Consider the following 16,257-nt stretch of genomic DNA (forward strand, 5'->3'; position numbering starts at 1 on the left):
AAAAAATCATTTATATAGCACCTTTCACAAAAAGTAAACATCGCAAAATACTTTCAAAGTATAATTGATTAGAAATGATCTGAATGTGACATAGGCAGCTAAACTGCACCATAAATATTCCATAAAAGGTCAATGAATTTGAAGGTAAATACCACAAATTAGACCCATTGAATAGATGCTAAACTCATAATATTAAAAGTACATTTATTTAAAAAAGTTGAAAATTGATTTTAAATTTAAGATGCCCTGGTCTGATACTTACATTTTGCAAGGAAAGTTAGAATTCTGCATTTGAAAAGCAAAGTGCCTGTTGTAGCTTTGCATCATGACCTTTTATATTGATGTTAAATTGCCCATAATGCTGATTTGCGGTCTGCTTTGGTTGTCTTTAATACTGTAAAGTGTTCAGTCGAGGAGGCTGGAAAAACTCTTTGTTAAAAAAAACACAATCGACGTTACTTGCTGGGCACAGGTATCTCCCAAATAACCAGTGAGCAATGTGCTGGTTATTTATTATGGTCCACCTGGAGCAACGAGCAGCATTGCTGGATCATCCCCTTTTTTAATGTCCAGATAAATTCTCCTGTCCTGGCAAACGTGTGAAAAGTCTTATTCCAATAAAGAGAAGTAGGTAAACTCCCCAAGAATCCCCACCCCTCCAAAAAAAAAGACAAACAGCCCAGGGAAAGAAGAAGTCTTGCAAACTCTGGCCAAACGCCCCTATCCATCTGCTGTGCATATGGATCGCAGCTCCACTCTCCAGTCCTCTGGCTCTAACGCTACAATTTATTGTGCTGCGGGGTCGGAAACATCAATCCGACCCCGGATTTCTCGACCCCTTGTCACCAGATAATTGAATTTCAAAAAGCCCGGGACAATGCACAAGGTAACACCTCGCCATAAACCAAGGCAACAACCACAAATGACCAGCCGAGCTGTGCTTTAGGGGGTAAAAAAAAAGGTTGGGCTGCTCCTTTTTTTCTGAAGGAGGAGGAACAAAGCGGATCTGACACTTAGGTGTTAAACCTTTGTTATGATCCACCGTAGCATTTTTTTTTGTGTGTGTGTGTGTGTGTGCGTTGGAAGAAGGGTCTCAATAGAACATTCTCACCTATTTGCATCACCCTCCCAAAGACGGAGGTGTTGTCCACTGTACTGCAGTTCCATCGCCTCTGTCTGAACTGGTATTGGCATTCCTTGATCCCGGTTTTTGCCCCTTCTCCAATGAAAACCATATGATCCTGGTACAACTGACACAGTTTCCTCTGGCCCTGGGACAAGCCAGTCAATTGACTGCAGAGAGGCTGGGCTCCAATGATATACATCTCGGGTCTTTGGATAGGGTTCATAGCCAGGGACCTGAGAATTGCAATTGATTACAAAGAAAAGTTATTAAGCAACTTCAATGGAGAAAAGGGAAAATCAGGTCATTTTATCAGTATATGGTCCCCACCCCCATTTATCTCTCTGTCTCTATCTCGAAAATTATATTTACAGACATGACCATTTTATAAACGGTCCTGTTAACTGCCGAGGTATTAGAAACCAGTTACATTGAGCAATGTGCCACCCGTGGAATTCACTCAGATCACTTTTGTTCGGTGTCGTACAATAATGCAATTCGCTTCATAAACCCAGAGATGTATAAATGTCGTTTAATTTAATCAAGAAACAAAAGAGCGTTGTGGTGCATATTCCACTTTTTTAAAAAAAACAACTTTTGACAAAACTACGACATTTTTCTAGGTATATATATATATAATCGCTACTAAATCCCAGACACTGGGAGAAAGGTATGTGGATCATATGGCTGCAATTCGAGAAAGTCGGCACTGTGATGTGTGCATATGTATTCCTTGTGTTACACAATACACATAAACACATGTGAGAGGACGTGTTCATATACTCTGTGTGTGGGTGGTGAGGGGAAGGAGGGAGAGTTTTTTTGAACCAAAGAGTTTTATAGTTAAACAAAACAGCAAAGACTTCAAATGTCAGTGTATCTGTTATTGTGCCTGGGAGTGTTTTTCTTTAACGAAACGCACAGAAATGTCCTACATTCAACATTATAATTGCTACACGAGCCATTGCCTTCACGGGCTTAAACCTCACCCAATGACTTCAGAATCGTAACCATTAATAACTCCATCACAACCGCATCAGTGGCAAAGATGTTTCTCTCCCCCCCAAAAAAAAGTGTCGTGTGACGACTCATCATAATAATGTAACATCGTGAAGTTCATAACAATCTATCACGTTATAAAGTGAATGCAACCGAATACAACGCAGTATACGGTGTGCAGCTGATGTTCGGGTTATATTGACTGTGTAACTCTGAAGCCTGAGAGCCCGGTGTTGAATCGTTGCATTGCTAAAACCGAGATGAAAAGTTTCCGCCAGTGCTCACTGGAGTAACGGGGTTTCGGGACTTACTCACCACCAAGAATTGGCTTGTACCAGACACTGAGAGCAACTGGAGAGGATAGCGGCAGCCAACAGCACCTGAAGCCCGGTCATAGTGAGCCTGGCCGGGGTGCAACCCGCATGCAGGACCCCTTGAGCCAGCAATCGCACCGCAGCTGTCCTCTGTAAATAAAATCCAAAGCCAGTCAACCAACTACTCCCATCAAAACTCATCCAGGACACCAGCCCTACACACTGGTTTTTTTCTATATAAAAAAAGATATATAAATTTAAAAAATCTATAGAGACGGACTATCCCGACTTCTTGTTTGCAGATTCTGAGCGCAGTGTCTGACTGAATCCCCAGTGACTGAATCCCAGCGATTCTCTTATTAAAGACAATAGTGGGGTTTTTTTTGTGTGTGTGTGTGTGAGAGAGGGTCGGTGTCCTCCTCCCGATTGGTCAGAGACAGTCTCACACACACACACACACACACACAAGTTGTGGGAAGTTTTTTTTGGTCACTGCAGTCAGTCGGTTTGATTTCATTTAAACGCTCAGCAGAAGAGACGTCCTTTTTCCTATCATCCCGATGTTTCCCCCCGCGGGGTCTGGAAGGAAGGGAGGGAGAAAGCTGTTCGGAAAACGTAGGAAAACTGTATAACCTGGTTCCGGATTTGCGGTGGGGGGTGAGAGGGGGAGGAGAGGGGAGGGGGGAGAGAGAGAGAGAGGGAGAGGGGGGGGGAGAAGCTGGAGCTTTCAGCGGTAGCAGCAGCCAACAGTACCAAAGCTCTCCTTCCGAGCAGGTCGCGACCACCAGTGTTAACTAAACACCAAATGGATGCAGATCGTAGGCTGTACAAACACGGTGTCCTGGGGGTAGGAGGATGATACCCTCAACATACCACAGCCCGTCCAGGAAGAGGATTCCCATCTGTTGCACAGTTCAACGAGCAGAACAGAAATGTGGCGTCGATAACCCACTGGACCATCCGAGTGGACTGAGCTATTTGATATCTGTCTGGTTTGGGTAATAGGATTGGATCATCCAACAGATCGACGACTTTCTAACACACTTATAGCACGATTTCATAAAGTGAATCGCGTGTTAGTGGATTAGCGTTGTATGCAACTAAACATTGTAACCCAAATCCTCTGACAGCGTTTGTGGTTTCATTTTACATGTTTTAGGCAGTGCCACAGAATGCAACAACGTCAAAATAAGACGTTTTTAAAGCCGGTTGCAATTGTAGATCTTTTTCCCCAAATTAAACACGAAGAGAGAAATAAAAGAGAGAGCGACATCATAACTTTCCGAATAACTGGAGCGGGTCGGTGTTTGAAACATCGGAGAGGAAGTTTGCATTCGGTGTGGAAGTTCCCGACTTGTGGCCAAAGGTGGGGGGGCGGTGGGGGTCCTGGGACGATGAAAGCACAGACTGCAGAGACTCACTTAATGGCATCGTATTATCATTCAGAGACACTTCGGAAATAGCCTGGCGTCTTGCAACACCAAAGCCACTCAGCATTCACATCCCCCTTCAAAAAGATCTGGCATGTGTTTTAACTCTGCCCCCCACCCCCCTCTCTCTCTCTCTCTCTCTCTCTCTTCCTCTTGGAAATCACAACTTGCAGAAGAAAAAAACCCTCTTATCATGTAATCTTAATAGATATACGAGACAGATAAGGTATTTTGCGTGCACCGATTTCTATTGATTTTTGCAAAGAAACTACGATAAGACCCAGATTATAAAAAAGCAGGATTGTATTGCAAGGCAAATACGAACAAACTGTTCGCGGTTGCGTCCTCCAGTTATTCTGTCAGTTCCAGGCGCAGTGCAAAGATATAGTTTCTGCTAACCATAGTGGATTATGCAGGTAGCCCATGTCATTATCACTCACTTTCCTTCAGTTTTTCGCCCACAAACTACACAGTCAATTAACTTTACAGTATATTCTGTGAAGCGCTTTGAAGACGTCTCGAAGACGTGATAAGGCGCTATATCACATGCAAGCATTATTATTATTTTTCATTTTTCAAGATAGGTGAACTAAAATGGGGGTTGGGGGGGGGGGTGTAATACAGATCTCTCTCTCTCTGTCTGTCTGTCTCTCTCTGTCTCTCATTCATATTTGCTGAATCTAAAATCCACTGGCTTAGTTTGGGAAAAATGATTACAATGATGGCCATCCACCTGGAGAGCAAATGGACCTCAGAGAGATAAACATAGCACACACGCCAGACATTTATTGATCCAGAAAACTAGAGAACTCAACTCTTCAAACATTTATTTTGTTTAGGATTCACCTCTAACATTACCAGTGCGATTGTCTAGAATAGTATGACATAAGTCTGCAATAACTACAACAACAAGAACAAAATTACATTTGTATAGCGCCTTTCATGTCGGGAGGACGTCCCAAGGTGCTGAAACTAAAACAAATCTTGTTATCGAAATTATTTTTTGAATAAAAATAATTTTGCCGGGTGTCTGATTCATGCAGAAAGAAACCCATCACCGTGCTTAAGAGTATCCAAACTGAGAACTCCATGCATCCCACCTACACTTGGAAATCCCAGTTAGATTGTTGGAATTGAATGCGCACTCTCTCCCTGGAGGGACACATCCTGCTTACCTAATTTCGGAAAGTATTAGGCGCAGGTTGGCAAGAACCAAGGCTTGGGGGCCCCAGAGTGTGTGTTGAGGTACTGCTGGAATCTAACCAGCTAACACCGCACAGCTTGCCATTGATACTGTACTGCCTTCTACTAACTAAGAACTTGCTTTGTGGCGCATTGCTGTATTTATGCGCTGCATAGAACTAATGATATGGTTTTCTTAAGTACAGCAGGATTTTGTTAAAATATTAGTCTGGTCCAAACTTAGACATGATCCCAGAATAACTAAAGTTTCATGGCTGTTTGAGGAACATTGCTGTGCGCAATTGGACTGCGCTGCATTAGATTACAAAAGACAGTTCTGCCCACAAATATAGTCAATTCACTTTACAGTATATTCTGTGAAGCACTTTGAGACATTCACAATAATTGTACCCTCTGTGTATATTATTCCATTTTGAACTATAGCTTTCTATGCCATCTGTTTATTGATAAAACTATTACCGTTTGTCCCCAATAAAAAAAACAAGCATCAAAATGAAATAATCAATTAAAGCACAATTATGGTGAATCTTTCTGTCTTTCATGACAGATGTGCAGAGAGGTCAGCAGCTGCTGCTGAAGCTCTGCATCTCCAACTAGTGAAATCACCACTCAATGGGTACTGATGTCATCTGGTTGTGGTCAGGAGAACGGGTTGGCAATGCATGCATACCTTATATACTGATTTTTTGCTGTTGCTTGCCTGGGACCTACTACCCACCAAGGGAGACTTCAAACCTGCTTATCAGATATCTAATGACCATATCTAATGGCAGTCCAGTGGGGTAAGTACATAGGTCTCTTTGAAGTTGTTAGTTCCAAGGTGGTATGCCCAATAATGGAAGATTGGAATTGAGTCAATCCTCTGTGGCAGTCAAAGTAGTCTAATATCTGAGTCAGGCAAGTCCTAGGGTATTGTTCATGATGGCCAACCAGGCAGGTTCATTGGAAGACTTGTGGCTCGGATTCTTTTTACTCAACTCCAGATAACCCCGAAACCAAAGCCCAATTAGGTGGGATGATCCTCGCTGGACAGACAGTGGAGAGTGTACCAGTGCTTTGCAATGGTCGGCTGCACGTTTTTTTGCTGATTAAGCTGCACCAGTAGTATCCCAGTGCACAACATCCTCTGGGGTTCCAAACCTTGGATCTTGCAAACCTGTATCTTAACTCTCCAGGAGTAGGCGCTCTTCAATGGACAAACGAAAGTCATGTGTATGTAGTTGGTGATGGGTTTCTGCATGGCAGATTTCCAGAACACTATATAAAAATCCCACTAATTCCCCACCATTCCATATAAATTACAATACAGTGAAACATATTATGGATCAAAGGATCACCTTTGGATCGGACTCCCAACTGGTTTTAAAATCGTTTCCAAGAACAAACTGAATCCATTTATTTTTAAAAACTGATTAGATTTCCCATAAATGCTCTTGTCACAGATGGACACTGAAATAGATTCCAGGACAACAAATTAATCATACCACCAGCCCCCCACCCCTAACCGAGATGGACATCCCACCTGTTGAGGGGAAATATCGTTATCGGTCCAGTATAAGCTAATTTCTAAAGATAAAGATAATTTATAGAATTATAACTAATACAGCACTAGGCTATTTTCGTGAAATGTTTAATACCACGAGGTGGCGCTCTTTATCAAGCTCCAAAGGAGCTGCTTCCCAGCCCAACAGTATAGCAGGAATCGTGGACAAGGAAACTGGAAGAACAATTTCAGTTCAGGAAGATACTGCTCTCCATCTGCAAAATGCTGCGGTTGTTGCACACTACATTGTTTGCTCTCCGCTCAAATCTTCAAGTTATCTATATTTCAATAAGGGCATGTGGTTAATATTTTTCTTTCCAAATACATTCAAATGAAAACGTTAGAGTTGTTTCATTCTACCCACTCAGGACAGTGGATAATTTGGCTGCCACGCAGATAATAACAATAATAATAATAATAATAATAATTCTTGCAATCCTTCTGAATGGGCAGAACTTGAATCAACCTAGATAAGTTTACAAATTGGGAATGCCCTTGTTATTATGTACAAGTTTCTCTGCTGAATGCAAAGGATTCTGAACATTTACTTTTACCTGGAAGGGAAGCAAATACTAGTGGCATCAGGGTCCGCCTCATTAGAGGCACGTTTCCCATTAGAGGGTCTGACACTCATAATAACACAGGGAGCTGTGCAGAAGTGGTTCAGGCTCTGCTTTCACCTTTCAGATCAAAGAAGCAATCGAGGAAGCACCTCACACTGGCAAACCAGAAGCAAACCTACTGAGGTTGTGCAACTTTTCTTGCAGACCTGCCAAATCAATGATTTCTATCATATTAAAGCAAATATTTCATTTACATTTCAATTCCAATTAGTTTGCGATTTGCCTCAGAATGCTTCCCCAACCTCCCCCCCCCCCCCCCCCCCCCCCACACCTGGAATCTCCCCACTTCATAATTACGCCCTCAATGTTGGCCACACTTTAATTGAACCTGGATTTAATTAAGTTGGCAGTTCAGGGAAATTCCAGTCTCCTTGGGCTGGTCATTTTTTTAAAAAAAATAAAGTTTTCAGTTCTCACTGTGAGACTAAAACAAATATAATATTACAGTAATAACACCATTCAAATTTTAGAAGTAATATGGTAACCTTATATAACTTAGCGTGAGTTAAATAAAATCAAAATAGTTCTGCTTGCTCACACCCCACATTCTCTTGCCTACTCTTGCTTTTTAAAAAAATATTCTCACTTTCATTTTATATGCTGTATACTTGATACCATTATTTCATTTATTTTGCAGGTTAGAGTCAAAATTGGCCTTCAGTTGACTAAAATTTGCTTTCAAAAACCCTGAACCTCAATATTGACCTGGCTTCACCCAAAATTATGATTTTTTATCTGATTTTCATGCATCAAAATGGGAAGGGTTCTGCAAATAAAATGCTCATGTTCTCTGTGCCAACAACCGTTCTGATCACATCTGGATGAGACTACTCATTCACCATACAATGAAAATGAGTCCTCGATCATCATCTTGGGATAGAGATATTACACATATGCTTAATACTCCATTACTATGGATACACAAACACAAAATGTAAAATATGTGCATTGAGTGTTAGTGTATTTTTATAGCAAACATTGGGACTTTCGCCCACTCAATCAATTGACTTTACAGTATATTCTGTGAAGCGCTTTGAGACATCTTAAAGACATCATAAGACACTATATCAAATGTAAGGATTATTATTATATTATATATATTATTTAAGATCACAGTCAAGGTAGCACCCCAGTTCAGTACTCGGGAAGTGCTGCATTGCTGGAGTTGTCATTCTTCAGGTCTTGACTGCAAGTCCTGGTGGATGTTAAAAAATCCTGTCTGACTATTCAAAAAGGGAAGGTAGTTTTTCTTCCCGGTATCTTCCAGAATAAATTAGACATTCACTGCATAGCTGTTTGTTGAACCTTGCTGTGCGCAGATCAGCTATCACGTTTTCCCACAAATGCATAGACAGGCACTAAAGCAAGTGCAAGTTTAAGGAAGTGATGGTAACACCGCATAATTCTGTTGTCAGCCCGACTCTGTTGGTAGCATTTACTCCTCAAAATCAGTAGGTTGTGGGTTTAAGCCCCATGTTGGAACTCTGAGCTCATAGTCGAGGCTGATAGTACACTCCAATGCAGTGCTGGAGGAATGATGTCGGAGGTGCTGCATTTTTCAGAGGTGCTGTTCTTCAGATTAGATACCAAATAAAGGCCCGATCTGCCTCACCAACTGGACTTTAAAAATTCCAAGGCACCAGTCAAAAAGAGTTTCTCCCTTTGTCCTGGCTAACAATCACCCAAATGGAAAAAAGTTTATTAAATCCACATTTGTTGTGGGACATTGCTGTATCATTTTTTTTCTGCAGTAGCCCACATATACATGTTGCTGAAAAATGCTTTGAGATGTTTCAATTTCATAAGGCACACTATCGAATGCAAAGATTATTATTATTTTTGTAGATGAAACATGAATAATTGGGTCTAGTTATTAACACCATACTTATAGACACTACAAATGTAATTTTCTTGTTGTTGTTATAAAAGTTACAGAAGAAGGACCAAGGATAAAGACAACAGTTTGATTCATCCAACAAGTTTTGCTCTTTTCCTCAGGGTAAACACATCCTCTGGGGCACCTAGTATTAATCAGTTGCAACTATTGCTGTTGCAGCTCCATGCCTCCAATGCTTGAAACACTGCTCATGGTAGAAATGTGTAATTAGGAGGATAATAATAATAATCCTTGCATTTGATATAGCGCTTTTCACATCTTCTAGACATCTCAAAGCGCTTCACAGAATATACTGTAAAGTGAATTGGCTGTATATTTGTGGGCAAAACACGGCAGCCAATTGCACACAGCAGTGTCCCACAAACAGTCTTGGATTGAAGTGACCAATTTATTGTTTTTTTTTCTTGAGGGATTATTATCAGACATGTGGAGTAAGGAAACTTGTTCAAGGTTTCATCCGGCTGGGAATTGAACCCAGCTCTCTCGCTTAAGAGGCGAGTGCTCTAACCACTGAGATACAGGACTCCATATTAATATATAGGATGCCAGCAATGCATTCACACATGGTTTCAGGAAGGAAGCAGAGGATCTTTGTTAGGAGAGCTAGGTCAAAATGTGGAGAGGTAGGTACTCAGTGATATGCCACAAAGGTCTGTACTGGGACCCCTCCTGTCCCTCATATATATTAATGGAGTGGAATCCTGTAGCTCAGTGGTTAGAGCACTCGCTTTGCAAGCGAGAGACCTGAGTTCAATTCCAGGCAGGGCGAAACCTTGGGCAAGTTTCCTTACTCCACACGCCTAATAATAATACCTCCAAAACCAAGAACAATAATAAATTGGTCATTTTCAATCTACGACTATTTGTGGGACATTGCTGTGCACAATTGGCTGCCGCATTCGCCCACAAATATTCAGTCAATTTACTTTACAATGTGTTCTGTGAAGCGCTTTGGGACGTCCTCCCGACGTGAAAAACGCTATATCAAATGCAAGGATTATTATTATTATTATTATTATTATTATTATTATAATGATCTGGATTCACAATCCCAGTGTAAGAAAGTTACATTTGCAGATGACACCAAGTGGGCGGAACTGTAGAATCAGAGGAGACAGCAAAGGTCTTATAAAAAGAACTTGATAGAGTATGCACGTGGGCTGATAACTGTCAAATGAAGCTTAATACAGCAACAATAAAATTATATTTGTAAAGGGCATTTCACGTTAGGAGGACATCCCAAGGCACTGAATAGTCGGGGATCAGGACCTGAGCGTGGGGATGAGGGAGAGCAGAGCGGCTGAAGGCACAATCAAAAATGAAGGTCTTCAATCGTGCCTTGAAGGAAGCAAGGGAGGGAGCAAAGCGAAGGGATTGTGGGACGGAGTTACAATGGGTGGGGGCAGAGAGGCTGAAAGCCCGGCCGCCGATGGTAGGGTGAGTCGGGTGGAAGACATGTAGCAGGCCAGAGTCTGCTGAACGGTGGGAGCGGACAGGTTGATAAGGCGGTAGTATATCAAGGAGGAAGCTGAAAGAGATCTAGGGGTGATAATTGACTCAGCCACATCCATTATTATTATTATTATGTTTTGCTCTTGATACCCAGTAACCACAGTTTGTGGAGGAGTCTTTCATGTGGTACTTGCATAAATATGTGAAGGTATCACTACCATCCACCTAACTACCATTGGGCAGAGTTTCCACCATTTGGAGATATGGAGCTTCAAAAGCATCTGCTAACCTTCCAAAGTAAGTATCAAGCCCTGGATACATGAACATGCATTAACAAAGCCACCATCTAGGAAAGTTTTCCAACAACTATGACCCAAGACTCTGTGTTTGCTGAACAGCTATTTGATGGATATCTACCTTCAGGGCATTGGAAGGACCTACATGGGATAACTTGCAATGTGCCAGCAACCTTGATGTTCTTGAGGTCCAAGTCCCCTCTCATGTATCAAGCTTACATGTCATTGACTGTTTCGTCCAAGTCCTCATATAAGAGGCCTTTTCAAAGAGATGTGCTGCTGTGAAGCTGATTCTGAATCCAAGGTGCTGGGCAACAGAACAGTATAAGCTGGAACCCTCCCTTGCTGCAGCTGCTTCCTCTCTGTCTGACAAACCAACCTCACAGCTTGGTCTTGGACCATTCAAATAGATCAAAGGAAATTCTAAAACTTCATGGCCAGGAGCTACAAAACATGAAGGAGAACTGTTTCGACACACATTCTATATCCACAAGCTTAATCTGCAATGGGACTTTGCGATCATAGAAGAGAGACAGAAACATCCAGAATGTCTCTTGAAGGCTGGTATCCTCCAGACATCGATACAAAGCAGTAATTGTGTCATTTGAACCTTCCAATCTATACTTTCAAGATTTCTACTTGAGGAGAACCATAACACCACACTCAGCACCAGGTCCAAACAAATGGCCCAGTGTTAATGCATCTGAGTGCATCATACAAAGTCTCCTGCCCAGTGTGTCTGGCAAGATCACAACATCGACAACAAGCAAAAGTGCTTAAATTCTATTGAAAAGCCTGGAATGCACACTCCAAAGCCTTCCCTCTCAATGGCATTGAACACATCGTTACATTGAATCGAGTGGATGATAGTCAACAACTTTGCCTACTCTTCTTGTGAGAGAGATTGGTTCAGTGAGGGACCTTAATAATAATAAATTATAATATGTCTCGCATTTGATATGGTACCTCCAAAATATAGTGACTATATATGTAGGTGAATGTGGCAGTCAATTTGCGCAGAACATTGTCCCACAAACAGCCCCAGAGTGAATAACCAATCTGGGGGATTGTTGGCCAGGACACAGGGAGAAACTTCTGTTCTTTTCAAATAGTGCCATAGGATCTTTAACTTTCATTTGAGTAGGCAGACAAGACTGCAGTTTAATATCTTGATGGCACTCTGACAATGCAAAGGTCTCCCAGCATTGCATTCAAGTGTCAACCTATGTGCTCAAAGTCACATATGTTAGTGGGTTATATTTGCTGGGGGCTAAAATACAGTGATTTCAAACAAGAATTCTTAGTAAGGACTCTGAAACCAAACATAGATTCCTTCCAGGAAGCAAATGTACATCACGCAACCCAACCTCCTTTCCTTATTAAGAAATCCTGTTTTCAATCATAAAATTTTATTAGACCCTACTTTGTTAAACTGACAAGTTTCACTAAGGAGATGAATCCTTTTCAGACTGATCGAACAAAAGTTTTCTCTAGGTCTCTAGAAAGTAAAATGATGCTTTCTTTTCAGGCCGTCTCAATGTAAAGTGTACTGTCTATACTCTATAGCATAAAATTGCCCACCATTTGGAAGTTGATGTCTTTTCAGTCTCTTGTAGCCTAGATGTCAGAATTGAGAGGCTGCAATTAACCACCCACCCTTCCCTACACACAAGTCAAATAGACTCTTAACCAAGGAGACACTACCATTTCTATGAGGTTTCAAAGTGCAACAGTTCCAACTGACATTGTCCAATAAGAAAGCTGTGAAGGAAAAAGGAAACAGAATTGGAACTTCCTAATGATTCATGGAAACATAGGAACAGGAGTGGGCTATTCAGCCCTCAAGTCTATTCCACCATTCAATAAGATCATAGCTGATCTGTATTTCAAATCCAATTACCCGCCCTTGCCCCATATCCCTCAATACCCTGACCTAACAACAACAACAAGATTCCATTTATAGAGCGCCTTTCACGCCAGGAGGACGTCCCAAGGCGCTGTACAGTTGGGTCAGGACCCGAGCAGGGGGGAAATGGTCAGGGTGAGGGGAGGGAAGGGAGGGAGCGAGGAGGGGGTAGAGAGTCGAGAGGGGAGCTGAAGGCACTCTTCCCCTGACTTGCCCCCTCATTGCTCATCTTCGGATCACATCTGGAGACCTTTCTCTTTGACTGTTCCTACAGTCAACCTCGCCTCTCTCCCCAGCACAGTATCAAGCTCTGCCATTGTTAAAAGCTCTAAGGTGTTACCCTTGAAAGGGAACTACATAAATGCAAATTGTTGTTGTTTGTATCCTTCTCAGGGTGTGGAGTTGGTTGTAATGGGAAGTTGGAGAGCCTCATCTATCCATTTTTACCTCATTCCTCCCCTCTGACTGTGAATGCCTCACTCCGAAAGTTGATTAGGGTTCCAGAGAATCTATCCTCAGTGAGGGCAAGACAGAATCTTCAACACCTTTGCTGAAGTAACAGCTTACACATCAAGCATCTGTCAATCAGCCCCTTTTTTTTCTATGTCACGAGTCTTCTTATTCTTTCCCCAAAAGATCATACACACACACTCTGGTTCAGTCTCAAGCAGTTACCTTGGAGTCTGTTGTAGACTCATGCTGAAATAGAATAAAAATCCTTGCAATTGATAAAACGCCTTTTATATCAAGAAGCCTTCTCATAGAGTTTTACAGTATTTGCAGTGAAGAGTAGTAATTCTGTACTGTGTAGGCAAATGCAGTAGACAGTTTGCACAGCAAGGTCCCACAAGAAGGGGAAAATTCTGCCACCCTTCCCCGAAGCACTAGTAAATTAGCTGACAAACATTTTTGACATCATAAATTCTAGGTTTGTACTGAGACTGAACATGGTTGACTCAGATGCCCCAGGAAAAAGCTTCTGTACAAATTTCTTCCACTGTACTTTTAACTTTGCAGGATTTGTCCTGCTCTCCTCTGTTGAGAAACATCCAAGACGGAGTATGAGGTTATTTGGCTAAGTATCTTCCAGACTCAAACATGGTGAACAGGCTTTACTGGGTCAACCAACAATAAAATGGCCATCTCTCTCTGGGTGCCACTTGCAGAGATTATTCAAGTGCTAAGGTAAAGACTATCATGAAGGGCAATAATTTTCTTCTTCCTGTCAATAAATGGATTCTGCTGCAATCAGTTCAACTCACCAGAGGGTAGACCAGCTCTAAGCTATCACTCAATACTCCCATGTTGTCAAGATTGTCTAATGTTGCCTCAGTGGATATCCTGGGCATAAGGCAGCCAATTTTTGAAACTGAAGACAATTCATTACAAATGTATAGATCTTGGGGACATTTAGCCAAGATTCAGATACTGCTGTCCTCACTGGCTGTCCTTTCAGAAGAAGAAAGGAACACTGTTATAACATAAATTAAGCCTTTCAAAGCATTAGGAGCATCCTGTTATGAATTTCGGTCCATTGAATGCTTTCGTCAAATGTGAAATCCAAGGTGGTCTTGCTCCTTTAGGTTAAACTGGCAGTGAATCAAGACACTGGTTGACAATGGAGCTCAAGGATGTTCTTTTCACAGACAGCATAAAAAGTTGTTGTTTTAGGGTCAAATCTATCAATTAAGATACTCTTATTTGGTCTCTCAAGAGTCCCCCAGGGGAATACATGAATTGCTTATTCACCATTTAACTCAGACAACAGTTTGTGCACTTCTATCCATATTGAAATGATTGGCTTGTGGGAGTTTCCTGTTGATAGATTGCTCAAGTCACAATCTACTACAACAACAACAAGATTTCCTTTATAGAGCACTTTTCACGTCGGGAGGACGTCCCAAGGCGCTGGACAGTTGGGTAAGGACTTGAGCAGGGGGGAAATGGTCAGGGTGAGGGAAGGGAGGGAGCGAGGAGGGGGTAGAGAGTCGAGAGGGGAGCTGAAGGCACGGTGAAAGAGAAAGGTCTTGAGACCGGCCTTGAAGGAGGAAAGGGAGGAAGCAAGGCGAAGGCACTGGAGGATGGAGTTCCAGAGCCTAGGGGCTGAGAGGCTGAAGGCCCGGCCACCGATGGTAGGGCGGTTGGTGCAGGGGATGTGGAGCAGACCGCCGTCTAGACTGCCGTCACCACTTTCCTGAAGTTCAACTTCTTTATGAACCACAAGAAATATTGACTATAGAGCCAAAGTGGGATCCGATGTTTAGAAGCGTTATTTGGATGTAACTGAAAAATATTTTCTTGTTTCTAAATTGGTTTTGAACCTCCAAAATGATCCCTGAACATTTGAAATTGCATTCAGATTGCAAAAAATATGTTCTCTTTCTATGACCCAATCAGCCTGGAAGATAACAAGATTTGGATGAAAAAGCTCCATCGGCCCATTTCCTCTTATCCTTGCAGAATACTTACAGAATCCTTACCATACTGTCATCCCATCACAGTGCCAAGCTGTTTATTAAATAAGTCAGCATCCTGGTCTCAACCACCTGACAACCTATTTCAGTCATTATTTACCCACTAGGTAAAGAAATACATCCTGTTGTCTATCCTAAAATTGTCCTTTGCAACTTGAAGCCTATATCATCTTGTTCAACTGTATCATCTTGTTTCATCTCAAACTATTGCTTTGGGTTTACTTTTTAAATACCATTTACAATTTTATATACTGAACCTTTATTGGTTGTGATTTGACACTAATCCTCTGAGACATTGCATTTCAAAAATAAAAAGTCTAATGATCAGAAAATATACAGATACTGTCCAACTCCACCATGTATATATTTATATTTAGCTTGGACATTTAGTTTGGTTACCTCTGCCAATTTCAAGGTTTGATACACAGCAGATCAGTGAACCGTTAAACATGGTGAGTTACTTAACAGCAACAAAAGCTTTTGAAATGGCCCTTTGACATTTCAGGGTTATTTCGTAAACAGATTTGAAGGCTGAAAGTCTCATTAACAAGACTTTTAAGACAATCAGGCAATCATGGGATGGAGTCACCATTCGCAGGTTAGGTCTTCAGTCCAAGCAACAAAGACCATGAAATCCCAACACTTCGAAGAATCCTGCACTAAAATGGCTGGTGCTTGTGCTGCTGAAATGTGGGCCCTTATATCCGCAGGATCACAGATGTTTCCATAAAATAATGATAGGTTCGACTTGTAGTTCCCAAAATGCCACTCCTATTCTGTACCTTAGACATCTAGACTTGGAATTGATCAGTTTACAATTGTTATAGCTCAAGCCCCATTTCAGAACTTGAACTCACAGTCCAGACTGACACTCCAGCACTGCCCTGGGAGGATGCTGCATTGTCAGAATTTAAAATTAGTCACTTCTGCCTGTACCAACGGACATTAAAGATCCCATGACATTACGGAAGTTTCTCAATGTTCTTGTAAGCAATTC

General features: G+C 41.8%; 1 protein-coding gene and 1 non-coding gene across 3 annotated transcripts in view; both read right to left on the bottom strand.

Moving 5' to 3' along the window:
* wnt5b (wingless-type MMTV integration site family, member 5b) overlaps window positions 1-16,257 on the bottom strand; it is an 82,870-nt gene that overhangs the window by 21,654 nt on the left and 44,959 nt on the right. For both annotated transcript variants that reach the window (XM_007898507.2, XM_007898506.2), the window contains exons 2-3: window positions 2,438-2,586; window positions 1,112-1,359 (exon numbers count right to left, since the gene is read on the bottom strand). In XM_007898507.2, coding sequence (XP_007896698.1) covers window positions 1,112-1,359; window positions 2,438-2,517 — 328 coding nt within the window. In that variant the 5' untranslated portion in view covers window positions 2,518-2,586. The remainder of the gene's footprint in view (window positions 1-1,111; window positions 1,360-2,437; window positions 2,587-16,257) is intronic.
* On the bottom strand, window positions 9,586-9,657 carry trnak-cuu. Its single transcript has one exon. It is a non-coding gene; the product is annotated as a tRNA-Lys (tRNA).

The sequence above is a fragment of the Callorhinchus milii genome, unplaced genomic scaffold (genome assembly GCF_018977255.1).
Source record: "Callorhinchus milii isolate IMCB2004 unplaced genomic scaffold, IMCB_Cmil_1.0 Scaffold5, whole genome shotgun sequence".
In the NCBI taxonomy this organism is placed as follows: Eukaryota; Metazoa; Chordata; class Chondrichthyes; order Chimaeriformes; family Callorhinchidae; genus Callorhinchus; species Callorhinchus milii.